This window comes from Leptosomus discolor, chromosome 11 (assembly GCF_034619465.1).
Source record: "Leptosomus discolor isolate bLepDis1 chromosome 11, bLepDis1.hap2, whole genome shotgun sequence".
NCBI classification, from domain to species: Eukaryota; Metazoa; Chordata; class Aves; order Leptosomiformes; family Leptosomidae; genus Leptosomus; species Leptosomus discolor.
The window spans coordinates 17,039,382-17,065,629 of record NC_141401.1 but is presented as its reverse complement, the minus strand read 5'-3'; the positions used below and the strand labels follow the sequence as shown (position 1 = coordinate 17,065,629).

General features: G+C 40.7%; 1 protein-coding gene across 4 annotated transcripts in view; it reads right to left on the bottom strand.

Annotated features, from left to right (window-relative positions):
• Positions 1-26,248, bottom strand: part of MYO9A (myosin IXA) — a 149,629-nt gene that overhangs the window by 85,466 nt on the left and 37,915 nt on the right. For 2 of the 4 annotated variants that reach the window (XM_086471909.1, XM_086471908.1), the window contains exons 5-8: positions 25,697-25,753; positions 20,264-20,361; positions 17,549-17,675; positions 10,324-10,413 (exon numbers count right to left, since the gene is read on the bottom strand). In XM_086471909.1, the coding sequence (XP_086328035.1) occupies positions 10,324-10,413; positions 17,549-17,675; positions 20,264-20,361; positions 25,697-25,753 (372 nt within the window). Of the gene's footprint in view, positions 1-10,323; positions 10,414-17,548; positions 17,676-20,263; positions 20,362-23,218; positions 23,222-25,696; positions 25,754-26,248 lie in introns of all 4 variants that reach the window. The other 2 variants (XM_086471911.1, XM_086471910.1) reach the window with 2 other exon arrangements.

The following is a 26,248-nucleotide window of genomic DNA, read 5'->3' as shown; positions in this document are numbered from 1 at the left end:
CCTGCTACTCTAGGAAATAAGAAATCGTTACTATTTTTTGAAAATATAATGAAAAACATTTTTAACATTGCATTCTTTTCATCATGTGTTAACACGTTCACATTTACACCACTCCCCATCTCGCCTACGTTCCCACTGAAACAGCTCATGCCACGGCTCCTGAGGCATAACACAGGAAGTGTCAGTGTGCTCCTGCAACCTGCCCCCTCCTTACTCATCCTCCTGTCATCAGATGGATGTAAATGGGGAAAATGAAGCGGAAAATCTGAAACAAGAACATCTTCTGTGGGTGTCAAGGACCCACCTATTGTATCTCAGCTGGTGGCAGGCAGGACTTGGGAGAGGACAGATGGGAGACCCATCATCCCCAACACAGACTAGAGCCTGCTTGCTATTTATTTTTAGAGATGTTTTGCAGGTCTCCATCTATAATATTGTCATACTGTAGCTGAATAACTGTAATATGCTGTGGTCATGCTTTTCAGAAAAAGCACCCAGGTTACAGTCAAAACCAAATTAAACCAAGACAAATCTTGTTAGCGATTTTCTCAAAGTCTCAACTGTGAAGTCATGCAGTTACAAGCACTAACTTCCTAAAAAGACTTCAGTCAAAGCCTTCAGCCTTCTGATTTGGACAGTGTGGTTAGAAAATGTCATGTGTAACAAATCAAAAGAGAAAAGACAGGAAAAAAATCCCACCCTCTCTTCCTGAAATTTTCTTCCAGAAAACAACTCTGTGGATCTTGCTTCTACCTGTGGAGGAAAGGATGAGAGAAGAGACACAGGGAGCACCCCTACTGCAAGGTGCTGAAATAGAGCAATCGTGAGCCTACCATAAAGCACTGCAGAAGAACAGAGTCATCAGGCAGCCAAATTTGAAAGGTCCACTGATGGCAAAGGTTTCAAAGAAAAAAGTGTTTTCCTCCACCTACATTCATCCAGAGTCTGTTCTATCAAAAGCATGAACTGAGATCCCATTTAGTCCATGTTTTCACAATGAAACCAGTACATAAATACATTAATAGGTTACTGAGTGGCACAAGAAGTAGATGTGTGACCTGACCTGAGGAGAAACCTGTAGGCTACGTTCAGGGAAATTTGCTCACGACTTTACAGGCACAATGTACCAGCATTCCAACTGCGAAGCCCAGCGCATAGCCAAAAATGGCACTTGAGCTTTTGTAAGCCAAATCCTGCCTTTCCGTTAGCCCTTCCCAAGCGGAACCAACGCTTGTTCTGCCAGTGTATCATCATCTTCACTACAGGCTGCTTTTTTTTTTTTTGGCAAGCTTCCTCAAAAAGAAATTATTTCTCGTCACGCCTCGACTGCTACAGCTGTAGAGACAAAGTCTGTGCAACAGACCCTGTCCAGCCACGGAGCTCCCACACCTCCTCCTCCGTCAAGCATTGATAAACAGCCTTAGGCTGAGAAGAAATCAATCTAAATTTATTCAGACTGGGATTATATAGAAAAATCCCATATTCCAAGCAACTGTACCAAACTTACATCCCGCCTGGGAAAAGCTGACTTGCTAACCCAGGAATGCTTCGTTTCCATTCTTATAAAACTTGTCACATGAGTTTAGCCTAAATTTAAGTAACAAAAGAGACTGTCAAATTAAAGCATCTTTTCAGTAATCAGATGTAATTAAAAGAAGCCTTTAAAGAGTCAAGAATGGATTTGATGCCAGAAAGGGCAGCTGGAGTGGGGAAGTTGGTTACAGGCAGAACAGTCTGTGGAAAGTCAGCATTTCCCTTCTTAAAGTCCTTATTTTGGACTTTGCTCAGAAATCTTGACATCTGAATGTCTCCCTTTTTATTTCCAGACATTAACACCAATAGTATGAACACAGCTAACACACAAGAATTTCCATGGCGGCACAGAGCAGCACAGTGACTGCCAGAGCTTTTGCACGTGACTGCTGGGTTCCCCAGGTGTTCAGATGTATGTTACCAAGCACGAAGTTCTGCAGGTTTGGGAGATCTTCATAGACACAAGCTCCTTTCAGCCAGATCTCAGCACCATCTCTCATGCACCGCTTTGTGGGAATGTTAGGGCATATAATCATATCATGAAGTGAAAAAATAATGAAAATTAGTTAAAAAAAGACCCAGTGTTGAGGGACTCAGGCCTTCTTAATACAGGAAGGATGCTGCATCCCATGAAGAAATACATGCAGCACATCAGTCCAATAAAACCTGTAGTCTCATTTAAACTGTATTCTGTCACCAAGCACAGCTGTTCCTTGCATTTTGAAGGGAAAAAATGAGAAACCTAATCCCATTTAAAAGTTTCTTTTGAAGTTCTACACTGACAGGTTGCCCTCATGTCCTGAAGCAGAGACACTTGCTTGGCTCTTAAAAGGTTTGTGGAGTTTCAGTTGTATTCTATTAATATTTTTCTGCCAATTCTGAGTACACTCATCAACGTACCAAGTCTTCAAAGGAATCCTGCTAAGCTCCTGAAGCTAATAACCTGTGGTGACAATGAGTCTCCTCAGCTAATGGAGTTTGGTATAAGTAGGTGCTTCCAGCAGTTTTGCTACTTGCTATTCCATTAAGTGTCTCTGTCCTCATACTTCAGAACTGAGAATTTTTGTTCCACTTTCTTCGCGGTATTAATTATTTTGTCTCCTTCCCACTTTTTCTCCTCTAATATTTTCAGTCTGTTAAATGCTCATGATTACTTGCAACTATGATCTTCTCCTTTGGTATTTTTGCTTTTCTTTTTAACATCTTAGGTAATGTTATGCCATTTGGCCCTGGAACTCCATTCCTTTTCTCTTTATAATGGTCTGAAAAAGGCATTAGACAGTACCACTACTAGTACACAAGCTAACGAAACATTGCTCAGCTCTTTGCCATAATGAAAGACTTTTTCCCCTCATTAAGGTCTGCCACACAAGGCTTCTCCATCTCGTGTCTCTGCCAATTAACTGTTCCCATGCTGAAAATTAAATGTTCTTCCAAAGCTTAAGCCACTAACGCATTGCAGTTTTTCATCCAAAATAACCATCTTGAGATGGTTATTCATGAACATGCCAAGTGTCTTGTATTTATCAGCAAGAAATTCATCCCAGGTAAAGAAGGTCAGGGTGAAGTGACACTTTATGACATAAAAAAAAAAAAAAAATCTAATGACTTCATGCCACCAGAAGGGAGAGATGTGCCTGCCCCACCGCTCTTGGGCAAAGGTGCCCTCCTCTCCCCCTTTCTCCACCCAGCGCAACGCTGGTGTTTACTAGACGTCTACTGAACTTAGCAAAAGGACACAAACCCAACTCTCCTTCCACTCCAAGGACTTTCTCTAGATTAGGTAACTGAGTCAGCACAGATCCAGGGATGATGAACACCTGAGATAGCGGAAGGATGGAGCAAGGCTGCACAGCCCTCGGCAAAGGCAGACAGAAGCCCTGGACTATCTTCTTTCTCCTGCTTTACTGTCACACTAAAAACATAGTTCAATGCTTATTACCCTGTTTTTTTCTGCACATAGCAGATTTTCAGGAGACTGAATATTTTGTTTAGCAAATCTGACCTGAATTGCGCAAGTGCTTTTCTAACTAATCATTAGCTGATTTCCCATGGACCTATAGCTGCACGTATTTATGCAGAATAAAAAGCATTTCACAGATTCCATTGCAATTTGGGTGCTCTGCACACCATCACAGAACAGTTTGATGGTCTCCTTCCATGGCCACCTAACTGCCTGCATGTAACACTCATTTGCTGAATAGCATACAGCCATTCAAGCAAAGATATGATGGCACATTGTATCCTATAAAAGCTTGCAAATAAAAATTTTCAGAATATCTCGGCATTACACAGAGTTTTAGCAGACCCCAAGAACTAGGGATGCTTAGGGCAGTGCACAGGGACTTAATGTTTGCACCCCAGGTCTTGTCGTCACAATGTAGAAGAGGGTCATGGGGCAGGAAATAACATGCCTTTTATTTCGTGCTCCACAATGTCTGCTTGCAGGGACCTCCCTGGACATACAACTCAGTCCCTTTCAGTTCCTCTGTTTTTTAAGATAGCCATTTTCCACTTATACTTACGAATACACATTAAGTTAAATACAAGACATATTTATGGTGACACTCATCACATCAAACAACCAGCTCCTAACAGCTTTCCAAAATTAAAGGAAGGCAAGAATTAGGTCACTTGTTATCCAAGAAGTTGTCTCACATCTTTTATTTCCCTTCTGTTGGGCAATTTCACATCAGACTTCTTCTGAAAGTGTGAATTAATTCATTAACTAACCCTTAGGGATAAAATGTCCTTGGTCACAAATGGCTGAAAATTATAAAGATTTACTAAAACAAAGTCTTTTTGTTTAAGCTTAAGAAATACCAACAGAACTAAATTAATTGGAAGCATCATGGAAAAAATTGTTTTCTGGAGGGATGTAAAAGAGGATTCACTAACAGATGCATTCACTTTGATAACAAGTTTTTCCTCATCTGATGAAGAACATGGAAAAAATGCAGAGACCGGTGAAAAACAGACACCAGCCTGATAAGCAGAACAAATGGGATGGAAACAAGGTGGGGATGGTTGAGGAGCTCAGACACGGGCCTTGTCTCTGGCGTGATGGAAAAGGGGAGTGAGAACCACCAGTCAAGTTGCTGAATGGATTTGAGAGAGGTCTATGACTGTATTAGTCAAGGCATAAACTAATGGCCTTGTATCCTTGCAGTAAGCTGAGATGGAAAAAATCTGAATTCTTTGAATTATTTAGATAGAAGCAGCAAGACAGACGTGGCCCAGAAGGGCAGTTCCTTGCACAGATTAACCTTAAGATGATGCTCAGATTACAAACAGGATCAAGAGGAAGATTTCTAATAACCCCCAAGTTCTCCACAAAGATTTGATTGAAGTGCTCTGCTCCTGCATCAGCTGCATGATTCCTACCAAACATCAGTCAAGCCGCTTAACATTATGTGTCTGGGTTGTTGGGTTTTTTTCTTTTAAATATCTGAACTGGGGCTTATGAAACTTCCCTACTTCAGTAGAAGGACTGCAAAAACGCACATAATAATATATGAAACAAAAAAAGCCAAGTGTCTGGAGTTGAGGGGCACTTGGGGAAGGACAAGAGCAACCCTCAGCCTCCGTTATTATTCTGCTACCACTAAAATCCTGTTTTCCCCTATTTCATCTACGTGCCTGCTATATTTTACCTTATTGGGAAGAAGAATACTGTGGCTGCAGGGAGATGCCCAACATTCAAGACAGACCTGAATCAAAATCCCCTAATCATCCCAGACACCACTGATGGCTCTCTTCCTCCTATAGTCAATTCTTCTCTTTTTGAAGGGTCCTTACCACTGCATTTTGTTTGCTAAATGAAGTGGACTTGGCCAGCTCACTGTTACCAAATAGTGCCCTCACCCTGCAAAGATACACCATGATTTCTCTGGAAATCCATTAACCGCTGCTAGCTCCATTAATACACCATCTTGCTCCTGATAAAGACATTGGCAGCTGTTTTGGACAATGTACCAAGACCTCTGAACACAACTGCAGCCTTTCACATCCGTGCAGCTTTTTTTCTAAGTTTATCTCCAGCATAAAGCTTCTAAACCTTAGCGCTAGACCAAATTACGCAGCCATTTCAAACACTGCATTAAAATACCATCCAGCTACTATAAAAGGAAAAATGAATAGTTCCAAGAGGCAGCTCTGCGGCAGACAAGCCAGCGTGGCTCTGAAGATAAGAGGCAGCTGCCAGAGGTAAATATAAGCATTATTTATGGATGTGGTATCCTTGCTCATTTATATTTTGACAAGCACTGGAGATGCAGACCGACAGCAGACAGACAGCTCTCCCCGCAGGGCTGCAGACGCATGGGGTCTACAATCAAGCCCACCAGTGTCACAGCAAGGAGAGGTTGCAACTACAAAGCAGTGTTGATTTTCACCTTCAAAACCAGGTCTCTCCTTGACTGCCTCTCCTTAATTTCAGAAATTAGCGACATGGGGACATAACCCAATGTTAATACCATGGTCAGACACAATCTCTTAACAATACACCATGATTTACTGAACGATCAGAAAAAACCCAATGGCACACTATGCTTTGCAGGGTCTTCCTAAAGAACCACATGCTCAATCCAGAATCATTGTAATGTCCTGAGGCCAGGTACTGACTACACACTGAGAAACAACAGATCACACTTTGAAATGGGAGCTCAGTTCACAACAATTTATCTGCTCCTGGCTGCGGCCCTGCTTGAGCAGGTGCTGCTGTCACACATCTTGTAGCCTCCTGGATGAAATAAAGTAAATCGAAATCTGTATGTACTGGGAAGAGCTTGCTCAGCTGAAGATGATGGCACTGGCAACTGCTGGTACACAGGAGGCAGTGCTTTCATTTTGTTGGAGTCCTACCTTCTTGTTGGACTTCAGTGTAACATTTTAACCCGTTAATCTGATTTAGATCCTCCAAGGTCATCCAGCTGAACAGTTGTATACAAGCAAGACTCAAAATGTCTTGACTTGTTTAAAGAAACACAAAAATGACAAGGCCAACATTTCTGCCTAACTCATAGGGGGCAAAGACATCAAGAAAAGTCGTAAGTAAAGAAGTACAATATGAATAAAAAGAGAGGAGCCAGATGCTAATTGCAGCTGTCTCCTCCAACACCATCGGCTTCAGACTGTTGGGATGTCTGTCTGCAAGTTGTCCACACAGACATTTCGCAGTACCTTTTACCCAAGCATCAAAATGTGGCAGAATAAAATATCTCGTTTTACATAAATTACTGCAAAGATGAACAGAACAAACCCAGGAAAAGAGCCTGATATAAATTTATAACTGTCATAAAGGAGAATGTTTCAAATAAGGAGTTGCCAAGCACTCAAACCACTGTTTCAAAAAAAAAAAAAAAAAAAAGGCCCCAAACCACAGGACAGTGTTTCTAATCAGTGTACAATAACAACGCAGTGAGCAAGCATGCAGACAGAGAGGAATGCGGCATCACTGCAAATCCAACAAAGGCATCCTCTCCGTGCACTTGTGGGCCTACAGCTCGGGAAAATGGAAGAGAAAAGGCTTGACTTGGTATTAAAAAAAGGCTACTCAGCACTGATGCCTCCAAACTACTGAAGGAAAGGATTACTCCAAGCCACCTGCACCTCCTCTGCCCATTCAAGATATTAAGGGCTGGTGACAATTGTCAGGGCAGGACCCTGAGGTTACAGATCTCACAGGAGCCAGACTGTGATCACAGAATGATCACATTAGCATTAGCCATTTCATGGAAAGATTTTCTATGTCAAGTTGTCATCCATATATATTCCAACACAGTTTGATGAAAGGGATCAGCAAACATCAGCCCCTGTGCAGAGCACAGAAAGTGAAACACCCAAACCCCTATGGGCAAGTCCAAGCACCTCTACTGAATATGGTATGTGTCTCTCTAGCATGGAGTAGATGCCCATAGGAATGTCATCAAAGCTCAAGAACCCATCCCAAATGCAAGATCTCAAGGCTTTTTTACATGAGAATGTTTATTTCAAATTAGAGCTCCCAATTTGCTAATAACCCAAAATTCATAAAAAGGTAGAAGACAAGCAAGAAATGCAGGTCTATAAGTGCCTCAGCTACAGAGCCAATGACTCCATCAGGAGACACAATCTCCTCAACAGCAAACTCTCCCACTATCCTGATCTCATCAGTGATGCTGGAGGTAGAAGCCCAATGCTACTTCCTCCCACTTCACCCACAGAGCCAAATAATTTAGTATTTTCACTCACAGTTTAGACAATAGGTTTCAGAACCAACTAAAATTTCTTAGAATTCCTTCTTTTGCAGAGTTTTTGCTCTTCCATTAATAACTCCTGTGCTGCGCAGGTTGACTATATAAAATTGTTCAAAGCCTTGGAAGGCATTTGGTAGATCCAAGCTGCTGCTCTAGATGGTGTAAAAAAGCAAGCATGTGCCAAAATTACAATCATTTTTTGAAAGCCATTGCACTACAGGCTTTTCCAGACAAACTTCTCTGAAATTTTCAGTGTATCAACAAGCCACGCAAAAAACACCAAGCATTTCAGCATCTGAAAAATAAAGTAGCTGCTACATACATCATCGCTCTATCAAGAAAGGCAGCTGCCTATGAGTTACAGGAGTCGTGGTGGGATAGTCATGTCTGAAAAATCCTTAAAACCTCAATCACTCCATTTGAGACAAGTATAATGCTCTTTTGTGAAACACTCAAGAAGAACAACCAGCCCATTGGTCCCCAACAGCCCAGTTAGTCATGAGCAGGATTACTAGCCATCAGTATTCTTTGCAAAGTCCCAAAATGTCAAAAGAATCGCACTCTGCTTTCCTGATTCAGGTGGATCTGAATCTAAGTCACCTCTTCTACTCCCTGAGACAGAGGAATGCCAAGAGAAGACGACCTCTTGTCATGGTGAGGTTCCAGTTAGAGCATGTCAAATTCTGCTCTAGTACATCAAGCATGAGCAAGTCTGAAGTGAACCTGCTACCAGAGAGAGGTCACTGTCGGATAAAATTTGGTGGTCAGGATGCTAATGTTGTAAGGACAGTGAATAAAAGGCATGGGTGGTGCCTATCTTAACACAATTCACGGCTGCTTATAAAATGATTTCGTCATGGAGATTACATCAACCTTTCCACCACAGCCTTGTGCTCCTTTGTCTTCCCCCACGGTCACTGCAATCATCACACCCTAATCTTTCATTTCTTGTACTAGATATTGGTGCCAAACTTTTACAAGTAAATACCTGAGATTCAAGAGAGACAACACCAAAAACATTTTGGAAAGCACTTGAGAAATTCATGCTGAGCCATTTTAGGTAGCAAGAGGGGCTCTTTGATCTCAACAGAAGGAGCATCTAGGTAAGACTGTTTCAAGCTATTTCAATACAAAACCTGGTGGCCCAGGTTAAAATATTAGAAGAAACAGTTTAATCCAGCCTGCCCAGTTTTACAGAGAGGTGGTTGAAGGTATATTGCTGCATGTTGTTCTATCATCACAGCTGTCTGGAAGTAATCTCCAGCAGAAGGGTGGCTATAGTTACGTTTTAAACTTTTCTAGCAATTTCTTAAGCCTGTGCCCAAGATGCAGGAAAAAAGCACAAATACCACATCCATTACATCTCCTTCACTAAGACACAGTAAGAGCATTTGTGTGCCCTTTGTTAGGGGACATTCAAGTCTTGAAGAAAAGCAACACTTAACTTTTAAAGATTAAAGCTTAGTAACAGTTACTGAGTTCAAACATACAATCTTAAAAGTGGAGAAATTATTTTTTTTTCCTCCTGGAAAAAAGGAATCAAAACATCTACAGCTGACCCTAATGACAACACATCATGTGCTTACTTATTTGCAACACAACAGACTGCTCTCAGAGACATTACTCAAGATGTTGCAAATTCTCATACAACCATATGACAAGGGGAATAGTGGGAGCAAGTATGGTGTGATGCCACGCTCAACGTTCTTAACTTGGGGGGTAGGGGTGGGGAAGGGCAGAATACAAGAACATTAGATGCAGAAACAGCCAAAACAAGTATTGTGGCAGAATAGAGCTTGTACACTTTGGAGAATGGAAGAAGAAAACAGAGGTGTTTCTGTTTATTGGCCACAGAAGAGAATTCAAAATTCCTGGAAACGACATTATTTAGAAAAAACCACGTTTGCTGACATTGTAATCCCGAGACAGACCGCAATAGAGAAGTAAAACATTTTATGTAATGCCAGCCCGACGGTTAGCAGTGGCACAGACTACACTCAAGTTTGAGAGCGGCTGATGGAGTTGTGGCTGCTCCAAAGCATCATGCAAGGACCCAGGTTGTGAGAAGTGTGAAGAAAAGATAATGGGAATCTCCTACAGAGGATCTTCAGCTCCTCCCTTACAAGTACTATGACTTATGTAGGCACTTAGGACGCTGTCAAAAATTTCCTGGGTGTCTTAGGTCATCACTCTGCTGTGGGATGAATCAGTGCTACAGTTTAAGGAACAACGTATGAAGACTACTGCTTGTATCATCTACACTCAACTATGCACAATTCCGCTTTGGAGAACACTTACAATACTGAAGTCATTAAAACAGTTAAAGACTATCACAGAATAATGTGGAAAGCTGCTTTCCAGGAACAGCGTAGAAGGTACAGTCAATGATTTTCCAAATTCATACACATCAGCTTCTACACGTACTTATTTTTTCATAAATATATAAAAACTGAAAGAAACTCTACCAGAGCTAAGTGTACATTTCAGACTCATTTCAAAGCATTCAAAATCATCCCAAGAGTTTCTCTTTTAATTACAAACATCATGTACAGACCTCTGCTAGTTTGTACGGTAAGATCAGCTTCTCTCCTACTGTCACTGTCTTTCTGGTAACCAGGGCCTCAAACAGCATCTCTTCTTTCACCTAAAACAAAAATCTTGATGTTAATGCTTATTCTAGGAATAAATTTTTTAAAATCTAATTAAAAAAAAAAAACACATAAAATTTGTAATTGTAAGCATTTTCATACATTTAAAATTTATAAATTTAATTTAAAAAAAAATTTAAAACACTTTTGCCAGCTCTTGCAGAGTTAATGTTCAATGCATAAGAACAAGCTAGCCATTGGGAGGGGACAACTCAGCACATAAATCCAGCATCAGAAATCAGACACCACATTATTCAAGGGAACCTGATTTTCCACATTCAGTCATCGCATTTCTATCAATTTCCCTTTGGTTTCCTCTGTTCCTGGTGCAGCTCCTCCCTCCCAGACTTTTTGTTGGCAAAATAAGTCAACTTCCTAGTGTTGTCAAGATGACATCATACAAATTACTCCCCACACAAGCAAAATAGTGTCATCGGTTTAAGAGACATCCAAGTGGAGGGTTTTTTGGTGTTTTTCAGGGTGGGGAGGAACTAGGAGGAAGGAGAAACCTTCTGAAAAGCACCTGATATTTACTCTGCTATTCACACTTGACATTTACTCCATAAAGACACCAGTTCCCAGCAAGGTAACAGAAACCAGTTTGCAGTAAAAAAACCCAAACAAACCAACCCACAAACAGTTGTGTGAACACAGACACTTCGGCAAATAGGTGCTGACAAACTGAGCAGTAACTGCCACGAACTGGGAGAAAAACCTCTTTTCTGACCAGTTTCAAGTCGCTCTTATTTTGATATCCCCTGGAGAACTTCAGAAACATGCCCTCTCTACTGGAATAGATGGTGATAGTCTCTTACAGAAGTTAGACCTAAATACTTTGAGTCATTGACTGCTCTTTGCTAAATTTCAACATCAAAAAAAGAAACTGTTAGTCTGGGTGAAAAATCTTTGAGCCCAGAGTTAGCACCTATGGATTGATACGGAGACGTTGTTGCTTGAGAAGCCACACTGAAGTCCACACAAGCTGCTTATCCTAACTGAAGGACTCCATGCAGACACCAGACCTGCTCAGAACATCTCTGATGAAGACTAAAAGTACAAATCCACATTTCTGAATCCATTCAAGGCCATATTTTTATCCCAGGTAAACCATCTACAATTTGATGTAGATGATGGGAAACTTGGTTATTTTTGCACTTTGACTTACTGATTTAATCCAGTAATTAGTATGAAGAGCAACATAAATAAACCAGTGGAACTTAAGAAATCTCATAAACCATTGCCACAATGATGCTGTACTGTACAAAAAACTACTTTCTACCAAAAATACTGTCATAAGAGTCTCCCTGATAAACTCCAGTGCATTTTTATACAACAGACTTTTCCTGCAACACCCACTAACAAGAACTTGTTGCTGTGGTGCTGAAAGCAGAAAACATCAAGTCACCTATATACAACTTTCACCTACTAGCAAGGTCTATGTCACTGGAAATCAAACGTAAACCTTTGAGCTTTGTTTCAGTAGTCTTCAGCAATACTCTAGAGTCACTTCCTACAATGATTTTACCTTTCAAAATCAAACAGAAAAAAATAATCTTCTGGTTCATCAGGAAATCCACAGCAAGTTTTCAAATTTGGTTTCTATTCCTCTACATTCAGCAAAATAGCTATTTTTTAAAATTTCAGCTCCGCAGACAAAACATGGACACTTTTCCAGCGGCTTATGACTGCTGGACCATCAGCTGCCCTCCCTCAGTTGCACAGCTTGGAACAAAAGTGAGTTTCACAACATCCATTATCCCACTTCAGGGATGCTGCAAACCCGCAGCCAGCACGCTGGCTTTTTGTAATTATCAAAGACAACAAGGCAGATGGGTATCAGATGGTTACTAATTCAAACAGCCCAATGTAATATTCCTGAACAACCTAAATGCTTCCAAGTCCCAGATTTGTCAGCAAACACAGGGATTTTAAACAACTACCCGTGCCATCCTTCACCATTCCCATCTAATGTTCACCCTGGTTTTCTTCTCTCTCTGCTCTCCTGATGGACAGGACCTGCAGATGAGACCTGCTGCAAGCTGACACGGAGGGGCCGCATGGAATCATATCCTTGTACAAAAACATACTTGGCAAGGATGGGAACGTAATCCCTGCACATCCCTGGGTTTCCGCCTGCAATTACCACCCAGCAGAGCTTGATCTTGATTGCTTCATCACCTCTGAGAGCCAACACCATGGGTATAGCCAAATTATCCTAATTTTCATTTAAGGTCACAGCTTGAAGGTAGCTGACTCCTGATGCCAACAAGGAGCCGTAGCAGCTTTCTAAAGATAAACTCCGCGCATGCCGATGACTAAGGACACCTGGTGCATGGAGATACTTGCAGCTTCCCCATCGCGTACATCCTATGCTTCCTCCTCCAGTAAGCATGATACACTAAAATAGAGACAAAAAACATCCTAGCAGATGAGCAAAGAGGAGAACACAACTTACTTCTTTATTTTGTGCCCTGAGAGTTACACTTCTAAGTTACATTTAATGGATTTTTGCTTTCTGGTGCCAAAGGACAAGTCCTGCTCTCCCTCTTAAAAAAAGCTACACAGCCCATAGGAGTTTATATCTTAATTACAGGGACAAAATACAGATTTAAAGACTTCACTGCCACATGCGAGTCAACCCAGCGCTGAGAGGGCTGGATGACTAAAGCTCTAAAACCCAGTGAAGGATGACCAGCAATGCTGCCACAGCTATAAACATCAGTGGAGCGCGGCAGGGAGCAGACAGCCAGCAGGCTCCCGCAAGCGCTGGGCTGGAGCCAAGGCAGGCGGAGATTGCTTCTCCAGTAATTGTGGGGTATTATGTTATAGCAGCTGAAGAAAAATGAACCATTTCCAACTTGAGAGCTAGAAAACATCGCTTTTTGTCTCTCCTCCCATATTTGAGAAAGGGATTACAGCGTTGAGCATTCATTCAAAAGCTGTCTGGTGTGGAGTAACAGAAAATAAATTCAGATTTCTATTAGTTCCTCTCGAAAAAGATCTGAACCTTTTCTTCAGACTTTCTTTCAAAAAACCAGAAAGTGATCTGACTTGAGTTCTGGCTCAGAGCTTCACATCCAATGAAGATGTCCCTGCTCATTGTAGGGGGGTTGGACTAGATGAACTTTGGAGGTCCCATCCAACGCAAACCATTCTACGATTCTATGATTCCCAAAACTTCGTCCAGAAAATGTATCCAGAAGAGAAGGTTCGATGCAAGCACTAGCTGCCTCATAATCCTCACCTCCCTTTTGCTCTCCAGTTACTTTCCAAGATGGTTATCACACGAGGAGCACAACATCTGTGGAATCCCTCTGGGAAGCTGAAGACAATTTTTTAAGTAGAAAAAGAACTTGAGCACATAAATCTCCCACAGAGGTAGATGTTAGCTCCAAAAGCTAACATCATCAATGCAAAAAGAGAACTAGCAAAACTAATTTAGGACACTTGATAACTTATATTTCCCTTTACTTGCATTGAGGCTGTTTACCTAAGCCTAAAAAAGGAATATAAACCCGCTCCACTGAGTGAGGACAGAATTTGTCTTCCTTACTCAACACTCCATCCACGGAAATGATTTCCAGTATTAGTAAATGTACATAATCAAAATGTTCCTCCTCTTCTAACAGGAAAAAAAAAAAAATAGTCTCTCTCAAGGTCAACTGACACTAGATAATTTCTAATAGATTTTATTAATAAGCCCACAAATGAGCCTTTCACAGCTTCTCCTCAGAAACACAAAAGTTCTCCCCAGTTTTACACAATCCCCTACGACTTCTGCACAGGGCCCATGATATATGCAGCGCTTGCACAGGACTCATGTCTGCTTGATCCATCAGGCAGCCTTGACATCATGCTATGGCACAGCGTTTCAGCAAAGTTTAAACAAAGGCCATGAAAAACCTGCCAAAAGCCTCACATAATCCACACGCTATGTCTGTTCTTGGGGGGGCGGGAAATGGAATCAGGGTCTTACTGTAAATGAAACAATGATCTGCAGAGCCTGGCCAAAATCCTATATTGCAGTTCGCTTTTTCAACAAATGCTGGTCTGAATGTTTTAATAAACCAAAACCATATTGGACAGGGTTGTTGGTATCTAAGAAAACCAAAATCCATTGCAGATCACCTTCTCTTCCCAGATTCCTTCAAAAAATCTCCATATTAACTTCATTTTACAGGGACACAAATCTCATTACACAGAGGAAAGACAGTTATTCAGTGTTGTTGCATTATCTGCTGCAGCAGGGAAGTTCCCCCAGTTGTCCTCAGAAGTTCAGAGGTTCCAATGTAAACCAGCTCACGCTAATTTGGACCAGACTTTCCTTGGGAGGGGAAAAACACCTCAGCTTTGCATAAATTTTTCATTTCAGCCAGGCTGTTGGTTCCCCCCCTCCCCATTGGTGCTGTGCAGGAGGACCGCATCCCCTCTTCTTGGCTGGTCTCAGAGATGTCCAATTCAGCTCCTGCTTCTCAGAGTCTTTCCACCAACTCCAGCTGGATTTTTTTCTCTCTCTTTTCCATGTCAAATCCTCGACTGAACAAATCCAGCGAGTCATTTAAGGAAAAAACCCAAACCAAAACATCCCCCCCCCCAGGTAGTATCAGATCACAGCAGAGCTGGTTTCTTCCATCATTCTGCTACGCTCAAGGCTGTCCTGCCAAGCACCCAGTGGCGGTACGAAAAGAAACTAAACTATTTGTCAACTACTATTATTTTTATTCTGAGATTATTTTTCAGACTTAGTGAGTAATGCCAAGATATTGAGAGGGAATTAATAACTTTTTTCAAGCCATCTCATATTTTCAGCAACAATGGCTTGAAAAGCAAAACTGTACACTGACCACAAAAAAAAAAAAAAAGTAATAAAAATAATTCCCTAAATGAGAGAAAATACGAAGTGTCAAATGTTTCAACCAGTATTTTTGGTCTCTGGCTGAGAAGAATTCACTCCACTTAATTTGGAGATATGTAAGTAGCTAACTAACTAATAAAGTGCAATGGATGCTCTTTGAAATGATGTTTCATCTGTTTGAACAATTTAGTCCTCCCTTTTGGTCAAATCTGAATAAGCATTACAAGATCTATTCAGGTCTGCAAAGAAACAGAAACCAAGCATTTCTGAAAGAGAAATCAAGCCCCTTCTGAAAATGAGATTATTTGCTTTATTTCAGCTGCTTGAGAAGTGGGTCCATCAGAAAGTTTACACTTGGAGGCAACCAGTGTCTCCAATTCCATGGATAAATTACCATATAAATGCAACTTTAAGGACAGGCAACACCACTTACCCAAACCCAGCAATGTATTTCACAAGATCGTATCAGAGATCTTCATTGTCCTGATCTAATTAACAAGGATTTTATGCTGTATATGGTCATTTAGCTTGCAAAAGAATCACCAAGATGAGCAGAAATCTACCATTTGCTCAGCTACACCAGTGTCTAGTGCTTTTTCAAAATGGTGATAATTTTTTTTTTTTTTTTTTTACATCTTGCTGACACTACCTGCAAGTGAGCATGGTATCCATGCTCTGTGCTGTACCAGACCATGGCACTAAGCCACCGTTGGATCCATATAGCTCAACTGACGCATCATTTCACATGTACATGTGCAAAAAATAACCTGATACCTTACAGCATGCAGATGTTGCAGAAGAGTTTGTTTGCAGAAGAAAGCCAGGGCAAAGACCTAAAGCCTGGAACTTTTTCAGATCTCTAAGTCACTCTCTTATTCAAAGCTTTTTTAAAAAACAATTACTACATAAATGACTTGGCGCTCTCGCTATGGCCATTTTTTACAGGGTAAAATCAACAACATTCTCCTCCTAACTCCTATTTTCCTTCTGTTTATTTCTGCAGTTTCCAAGGCCAAAACGCAAAGAGCATCCAGCTGCTTATACTCATATTTTACAGAAGCTTTCCCCTCCCTAAATTCAAAGCATTAATGAAGTGCTACAAAAATCTATGAAAGCCCATCCTGAGTTCTTTAGGTAGTGAGATAGCACAACCGTTACGTAAGGGAGGGAACGGGAAGACCATCATGTGTACGCAAAATGCTGAATTCTCCTCTCATGCTATCACAAAATTAGCAAATTTAACCTTCCACACCATCCAGCGAGTACAAAGGGATAAAGATAATAGTTGTTTTAACAAACTACAAGTATAACATTTCAGTATCCTTTGAAGTTACAAGTGGTTTAGAGCGTTTCAAGAAATGTGAGACAGAAAGAAGAGTTTCTGGCCACCTATATCCACATCAAGAGGTGTCAAGCTCAGCTCTTGAATGTGTAAGGCAAGCGCAGGACCAGTTGGCTTACTGAAATGAAGACTTTTCTCATGAACAGGTAATGCCACAGATTCGTAACCTGCTTGGGCTAACAGAGCAGCTCTCTTAAGAACAAACTTAGTGCTTTTACACTGATTGACAGAATTGGATTTGGCCCTGGGCCACACAGGTTGAGACCTACAAATCCTCCCCAAATTATACTCAGTGACTCACAGAGGACAAAGTGCTTTCAGTAAAGGGTCTTAAACAGCAGATAGCATCAACAGGATCACAAAAGCAATAGACAGATGCATGGATAATAGGTCCATAAATAGGTACTAAAGGGATGAGATGCACCTTCCAGCATCTCTAATACAACTTTTGCAGATGCTGACAGTGTAACAACAGACAACAAAACACAGTGAGCAAGCTCAGGATCTCCCTGAACTAGAAGAACGAGCTGATGGTCTTACAATTGCTCTAGTATTTTATACAAATATCGGAACAGATTTCAGGAGCATCAGGGAATTTTGGTGGGGAATCTGATGGTTGGTGATTTAAGAAACTACTGTGTTGAATGGCAGGTTTGCTTTCTACCTAGAAGTCGTCTGAAGTCTTTCAAATTTTAATCACAGAAACAGTATTTTCAGTCATTTAAACCTGAAGCTGAAGAGTAGGGGAAAAAACCCTACACTAAAAACCTCATTAAACAAAATCTTTATGACTTTTCACTGGCAAACATGAACAGCCCATATGAACGATAACACAAGAGAACTTACTCTTCAATGAAACTGGAAATAAATTCTGTTATAAAACAGAGGTGGCTCATTCGGTGTGAATGTTACAGGACAGAAAGCGAAGGCTTACCTCCAGCAGGTCCGACACAATAGGTAGTATTTCAGGGTTACAAATATCGATGGAGTCATCCCGGTAAGTCTTCTTTTTGTAACGGATGTTACCCAGGTGTAGTATTGCCGACAAGAGAGAGAAAATTCTAAAGAAAATAGAAAGAATTCATTTTCACTTGGTTATTTTTTCTTAAAGCTAATGAAAAAGCAAACCACATCCCCAAACATCCAAGTGCCATCTTCATAGTTGACTCATTTCTCTAATTTTCAATCCGAATCAGTTTATGTCCCAAGTGTTTCCACAAAAATGATGCTCAAATGAAGAACCCTATTTGCCTCATGTAAAAAATGTTTTCACTTAGTCAAGTACCAAACTTGCACTGGTACAGCTTTCTTGAAAATTATGTAACACATCGAACCCATGGTTATTAAATGGCACCACATCTTATAGGAAAAAAAAGAAATCCTCAAGTAATCTAGATATCCAGATTAAATATCAATGCAATTGCCTAAATTAAGGGGGAGACTGGACTCAGCCATGCAGGTGATCCTTTTTAGTCCCCTGGCAACACTTATTTATCACCTTCTCAGATCTAATCCCAGGTAGGAAGCCTATACAAAGAAGCATAAATGTTTTTATAAAATATAAGCATACTGAAACAGAGAAAAAAATGTTACACTTCAATTAAATTTATTGGGCCAATTTTTTTTTTTTTTGTTAATTTGGTCATTTTTAAATTATATCCTCACTCCTCCGAAAAAAATAGCTCTTTGAGACTATGGAGTCATGTCTGACTTCAGCTACAAGCTCTGTTTGTCCCTATTTCTATACTCTCTGGGGAGCTAAAAATTAGTAAAATTAAATTTGATTATTAGTCATGCCACCAGCTTGTCCAGACCATGCACCTTCACCTCTCCAAGTGAGTCCTTCCTTACCTCTCAAATAGAGATACTGATTACTTACTGTGAATTACAGGGACGCAAATATAAAAATTTCTCTTCTGTAACTGTTTCCACAAAGGTGAAACCCTGTGTTTTGCTACAAACAATCACTTATAAAAAAACATCCTTCCTTTTCTACTCAGCTGAAGGCTGTTACTTATTCGTGTTACAGTTGTACAATGCCAAGCAAAACACATTTGCTCGTACAGCAAAGAATCCACTATATTTTTTGACAAGCAAAATTCACTAGGAGAAATAAAAGAACTTGTGCGCTAAGAAAAGTTGTTGCACAGCAAATAAAAAATGTGAATTTACTGTGATATCCAACTCAGTCCCAATACTTACTGATTGCTTTACTCCATCAATTAAACTCCCTTACTGCACCCTAAACAGGCTTTAGAAAAAACTTGTTGCTGAAACCTGATTCTTGAAAGATAAGCAAGCACGCTGACATATAACTTATTTACACTAGAAGAATGTATACTTGGGTTTATCCTTGTGTGTGGAATAGATAGAGCAAAAGCAGTCTTAATTTCGTAATGGATTTGTTACAAGTTAGGGATAAAGGATGAGCTCATGAAAAAGATTCTCAGCTGGATGAAAATTTCTTGTTGGAGCAGAAGGCAGGACAACATCTCCCAGTTAACGGCTTCTAGCTGCTGGCTCAGATACAAGTTAAAAAGCAAGAAAAATGGTGTTTAAAAAAAAAAAGTTTTATGTTAGCTTCTTAAACATCATTTACCCAAGGTGATGAATAGGGTTTCAAGTGCCAGTAATAGAAAGCTGTAATTCTCTGTTCCCACATAAACCTCCAGAATTGCAGACAGAAAGGAACCACGTTCATTAAATTATCGTTTTAACATCTTGACTCAAAAAAGCACAAGATTTCTCATTGTGTTCCAGCTACTGATGTGCTTTCATCAATACTTACGATGTCAAAAATCGTACTCACTTTGAAGGCATTTTTTTAATACCTATTTTTCTATGCCTGTTACTAACCTTAATAACTTATTCGTCAAATTCATTCAAACCTACTCAAGACTTTCAAGCCAACAACCAACATGAGAGGAACTATTTTGTGCCTTTGGTTGAAGATGATCCTCTTATGAAGCATGTAATTCCTTGCAGTCAGTGGAAGGCAGTATTCCAACCGAATTTCAATCAGTGCTTTCAGTGAATTAATGAATGACAGCCATTTGGAAATAGGTCTACAGAACCAGCAATTGCATGCAAAGGATTAAGCATGATGACTAATAATCAGGATTCCTGATTAAACTGGGATCTGGATTCATGACATACAGAGTAAGGCATGACTATTAACAAACATTTAAAATATACTTCAAGGTTCCAACCTCCTGCCAACGCTCCATTTGCATGAGAATCATTAACTACAGTAATGACGGGCATATTTTGTTTATACCTTTAAATTTTGTTTACTCCTTTATTGTATGAATGGTCAAGTGTCATTATTCATAGAATGGTTTGGGTTGGAAGGGACTGTAAAGATCATCCAGTTCCAACCCCCCTGCCATGGGCAGGGACACCTTCCACTAGACCAGGTTGCTCAAAGCCCCATCCAGCCTGGCCTTGAACACTTTCAGGGAGTGCCAGCCACAACTTCTCTGGGCAACCTCCTTCCACTGTCTTACCAATTATTTCTTCTCACCAGCCTGATATGTTATGCAGAGGACAACAGTTACATCAGCTTAAGTCAGGTGAATTATCTCACTGATTATGGAGGTTATATTACCTAATATAATCTTCAAGCCATTACTATGGAAAATAAACTCACTGTCTGCGAGTCTTGGGAAGAAACCCCACCATCTCCATGGCTAGTTGTAACCGCTCAAAGTCATGCTTCAAGTCCTCCCCTTCCACAGAAAAGCAGTCCTGTTGGGTTCAAACAGAAAGATTAAGCATTGAAAGAAATTAAGATCAGAACACGTCCAGATGGCCAAGTCAACACTTCATAAATATCATTTAGTGATCTCCATGCCTTTTGTCAGCGACTAGAACACTTCCAATATGGCACTGGGAAATGAGATATCCAGGGGGACTCACTGACACTATGGGGAATAACTGTGGCTATTACCCCTGACACCCAGCCCAAGGACAGGGGGATTCACAACACCACCACAGATACAGCAAGAAACACATATGCAATACAAAATCAGGATTAGCTCCAGCGGCAGGGCAGAATTTTGCTTCTTAAATATTAGAAAGAGTACACGCAATTAAAAGTTGGATTTTTTTTTTTAACATTCTTTTTTAAAGTCTGATTTTTTTATATTTTATTTTTAAAATCAAGCTCCTCAGGAAAACCTGCTTCTACAAGGACTTTATGGAAAAGCTAACCAGAGTGCAAATTTCAATACAATAATTATTTATGGTATACACAGACATTTTTCTCCGTACTGCATTTTTATCCAGCACGGTGAGATGGGCTTTCAAAGGACACTGCACCTCCACCACAAATGCCTTGGTCTGGATAGCCTGGACCTCAGAGAGGACTACATTGGTATACCTTTTCCAAAATAACATTGTTGGCTAACTTGTCCTGGAGATACATGCTTCTTTCCGAGGCTTAACTTCTAACACAAGAGGTGAGTCACACCATTCTAACAGCATGGCAAGAGTTCGTCAACGTGGGACAATTAGTACACAAAAAAAAGACGTGAATTAACAAGATGAAGTATGTTACACATTTACAGGCAGTTTATTCCCCATTAAGTCCTGGTCTATTAGGAGTTCCTATAACTAAAGAGGAAGAACTCAGTTTTAAAAAAGAATTCACATAATTTCATGTAAAATATCAGCAAATTAAATCCTGCATAGTAAAGGGAAGGTTTTAAATATATTTTTGACAAACTTTATTCTAACTACCAAGCAGTTTTCTAAAAATGTGATCATTGAGAGAATTTGAAATCCACTATGCTTTATACTTCTTGGAGGCTAACATGTCTGAACAGTTTAGTTTTTCAGACAATCCCCAACCTGATGGCAGTCGTTGATACTTTAAGGGAAATTCGATGACATTGTGGACCCAACTAATATTGTCCTGCACCAATGTTTAGGGAACACAAATGCTCCTTAAATGAGTGTATAAACTATCAATGCCAAGTACCTTCTGCTTTGGCTCACCATGGGCCCCCACGGATTATCAATTATTCTCTCTCACTTCATAGCCCATATTTAATACTTTTCCTCATTGCTGCCTATAAAAATTCCTGACCTCTGAATCAAAATTAGTTTATTGTGCATCATACAATATAGCGTTATCTTAAGCCTCAGAATATTTTACTAACACTTTAATAGATCCTTTCTCCAAGTTAATCTAGGCATGTTCATTAAAAATTATAGCTGCGGTTGCAGTGACAATTAACTAAGCAGCTGGAGCCAGAGAGTTTCTTTTGGTCATTTGTCTGTAAATCATATTTACCACACGAGCAAGTATGCACAAACTTCTGCACAAATAATTCTTAAAGTCTACACTAAACAGGGTTACGTGAATACTAAAGTGAACATCATCAAACAGGTACCAAGTAGTCACAGGATGATGACTGTTACTTGAAAAGACACTCGTACTTATAGTACATAGGATAACTCATAAACACAGAATATATAGAATGAAGTTATTTTATAGTATCAGCTTTGTGTCTTACAGCACCTATCCACATGTAAAGCCTCACAACTGTATCAGTGATATGTCCTTCTTCCCACTCCATAGCATCATTACAGCGATAGCTACTGATTATAGCAGGAAATTCTTAAATGTGATATTTATTTCAACATAGGAAACGACTTACACACAACTGCCCTATCCTCTCGACTAAAAGCTACAGAAGTTCAATCGGTCAAGAAAATTGAACATTTTTGATCAATAGTGTTCAGAGACAACAATTTAATATTGCACGGACAAAGTCAATTTAGAGATTTTGAACAGTAAGACCATTTAAAACCACACACAGCATCAATGACTGTAGGGTTTTAAATGTAATGAGAAAATAATACACCTGCATGTTCTCAGGAAATACTCATTAGAAAAGTGACACTTTTACCTTTCATTAACAGGCGATTGAAAATTATCCTTTTAAAGAGATGTATGAAGTGCTTGTCTATATACTATCCAAAGGAATGCAACAAAGATATCTACACTATATATCAGTAAGATTAGCAGGCAGCAGCAGCCACAGAATCAATCACAAAATGGTCAGGGTTGGAAGGGACCTCTGGAGATCATCTAGTCCAACCCCCCTGCTAAAGCAGGACCACCTAGAGTAGATCACACAGGATCATGTCCAGGCAGGTTTTGAATATCTCCAGAGAAGGAGACTCCACAGCCTCCCTGGGCAGCCTGTTCCAGTGCTCTGCCACCCTCAGAGTAAAGAAGTTTTTCCTCATGTTCAGGCAGAACTTCCTGTGCTCCAGTTTGTGCCCGTTGTCCCTTGTCCTGTCACTGGGCACCACTGGAAGGAGTCTGGCCCCATCCTCTTGACACCAACACTTTAGATATTTATGAGTGCTGATAAGGTCCCCTCTCAGTCTTTTCTTCTCCAGCCTAAAGAGCCCCAGGTCTCTCAGCCTTTCCTCATAAGAAAGATGCTCCAGTCCCCTCATCATCTTAGTAGCCCTCCACTGGACTCTCTCCGGCAGTTCCCTGTCCCTCTTGAACTGGGCGGCCCAGAACTGGACACAGCACTCCAGATGTGGCCACTCACAGCAGAGTGGGAGGAGAACCTTCTGAGACCTGCTGGCCACACTCACCTTGATGCACCCGAGGATACCATTGGCCTTCTTGGCTACAAGGGCACATTGCTGGCTCATAGTCAACTTGTGTGCCACAACTTGCAGGTCCTTCTCCTCTTCAGCAGGTCAGCCCCCAACCTGTACTGGTGTATGGAGTTATTCCTCCCTAATGCAGGACCCTACGCTTGCCCTTGTTGAACCTCATCAGGTTCCTCTCTGCCCAGCTCTCCAGCCTGTCCAGGTCTCGCTAAATGGCAGCGCAGCCTTCTGGCGTGTCAGCCACTCCTCCCAGTTTAGTATCGTCAGCAAACTCGCTGAGGGTGCGCTCTGTCCCTTCATCCAGGTCATTGACGAATATTTTGAACAAGGCCATACTCAGTACTGACCCCTAAGGAACACCGCTAGCTAGCAATGCAATTATTTACACCATAAAATATCAGGATAAGTTGTCCCTTCTAAACTCAAACCTTGGCCAACTGGCTTTCTCAGCCACTACACATAAGACTGAGGAGAACCTGGACAAGTTTTCACACCTGTTACAATGGGACCTGGAGTCCGCAGAACAAAAATATACCCACAAATTCTGCACATGTCTTTTTTAAAACTTTTTTAAAAGACACCAAGTGTCGCTTTTAGTGTCACTCCACGTTCCAGGAGACAATTTCATTTTGTGGCATCATTCAACCAAAATAAGTCACGAATCAACAGCAAAATACCGTAGACAACTCAGAAGCAGCACAATCTATGCCGAAGGCAATTTAATTAACGATTTACATAACAATTGCCAAACTCATTAATCCGCATGGAAAGGCCTTTTGCAAATTATCTACTTAAAAGCGGATGCTCTCTGTAGTGTTTCAGCTCTGTCCCATTTCCTAATGGATGATAATTATAAAAAACTCAGGAGTTTCCTTGATATTAGGGGCAGACAAGCATTACAACGTCCATGCCCACAGACCAAACTCATCATTAATATTCTGCCAGAGCAGTTAGTTTCCCAGCAAAAGCAAGTCCTCTGCTTACTATCATCACATTGAAGCAATCCACAGATTTCCATGGAAAGCTGAAAGACTGTATAATAAATAGGGTTTCTTTATAAATGGGACCATCTGCAGTGGGCTGAGTCTACAGTTATGAGGAGAGGTCCAGGGTGTGCTTACGAGCGAATCATCAGCTGAAGCAATAACATGTTTTACCACGAATATCACAGAAAACAATCCCGAGCAAAATAAAATACCAGATAAACGGCCAAATTGTAATGGCACACAGTTCTGCTGTGCAAAATAAGGACATATAACACGGTAACCCCCAAGCTAGCAGGGCATTATTGGCCCCTCCAGGAGAAGGTATCAAATCTAGAGTTTGTTTTAATTTTAATTCCTCCAGTAAATTGTCCTAACCCACTCCTTAAGCAATTCAGGTCTTTGCAACTTAGTAAAGTGTACTAAGGTACATAGAAAAGCATCTGCTCTTCACTCTGCTCTTGTAGGACCTCTAAGGATGCTGATGTATTAAGGATGCCAATATAATCTTCAGTATTTGTAAACCTTGGGGGGGCAGACTCCCTTCCTCCCCTCCTCTGGATTTTGCAGTGAAATCTTGCTGCTGAGATGCTTATTTAGCCCAAAGGAAACCCAGCTTTTTCACAGATTACCTCTTACTCTTCCAGATGCATCAGCTAGAGTTCATCAACCATTAAGCACATGGCAAAATTAGCAGGAACAACATGCAACTGATCTGAAACATGCTTCCCCGTGCAAGACAAAACCAACAGAGACCATCACGGGACACACAGACACCCAAAGCACGTCACCAATTGAAGCCACCGCCTCTGACTCGGTTGCACAGGAGGAGCCAGGGAAGGGGGAGAAGCTTCACCGTTCCGTTTTTTGGGTCAATCCATTTGGAAAGGATGATCATCAGAATCAGCAGAAGTATTTTAGGAGAAGGAATTGGTTTTATGTTCTGAATAATATCAGGATTTTATTTTCTCACAGATGGCTGAGGGGCATGTTTTTGGGTTTGTCTTCCCCCCCGGAAGCTGGAGAGCAGATACACTCCTACAACCATCATGAACTGATGCATCTCTTAGGGCTTCAAGAGACTAATCTGCTGTTTTATCGGAAATGAATTTCAATTTTCACACGGCTGCCGTATCACAATTTCCATAAGTCATCGTGTATTAGATCAAGAAGGAACAAAAACCCACAATTTAATTTGCTAAAACTAGATGACCATATCCAACTGTTGAAGAAGCTTTCCAGATGGAAGGAACCAAGAAAGAGCAAGGGAAAACATATCTGTATTGTCATAACAAATACACAAGCAACACCACTGCAGGCAAAGGAAGGGAGAGGGTAATTAATAGGTTAAAATTAACTTGACTTTGTTTTCTGCCCAGGTCTTGGTGCACCTAACAAATTCAAGTGAGCAACAGCCCTGCACCAGCAACACAGAAGACGTGGGTACTTGTACTGACCGGCTCAGAGTCATAGCAATAATCATCCCAGCTCTGTCTGAGGGGTTTCTTTGTCATCTGAAAGCAAGGCAGACTGGGTTAAGTAGTGTTCAAACCAAAAATAACTCCCACTACCTGATCTTTAACCAGGGTAGCAACATCTATTTTCCAAGTAAAATAATGGTTGTTACTCTGCATAGTCATTACTTTTATTTTTTTAAGGTAAGATTTATAATGCTTTTGCATTCACGGTGCTCTGATTCCTGCTTACAGTGTTTTCAAGACAGTGAGGACCTCTCATGCAATAAGCTTAATGGATTTTAAGACCTTTTTCCCCATGGTTGGAGAAATCTTTGGTTTACCTAGAGCTGAAGAGATGGAAAAATCACACTGAAGAGCAGGTAATTTGTTTCTGCTCTCAACCTCTGCTCTAGACACATGTAAGTGCTGCAAAAGTGTGATTCTCCAACCAGTTAGAAAGCAACATGTGAAAGCTTTTTAGGAATTTGCATCTTTTTCCAATCAGACAGAGATGGAGTTGAGAGAAGTCAAAGCACATGTCAGTGGCCAGCC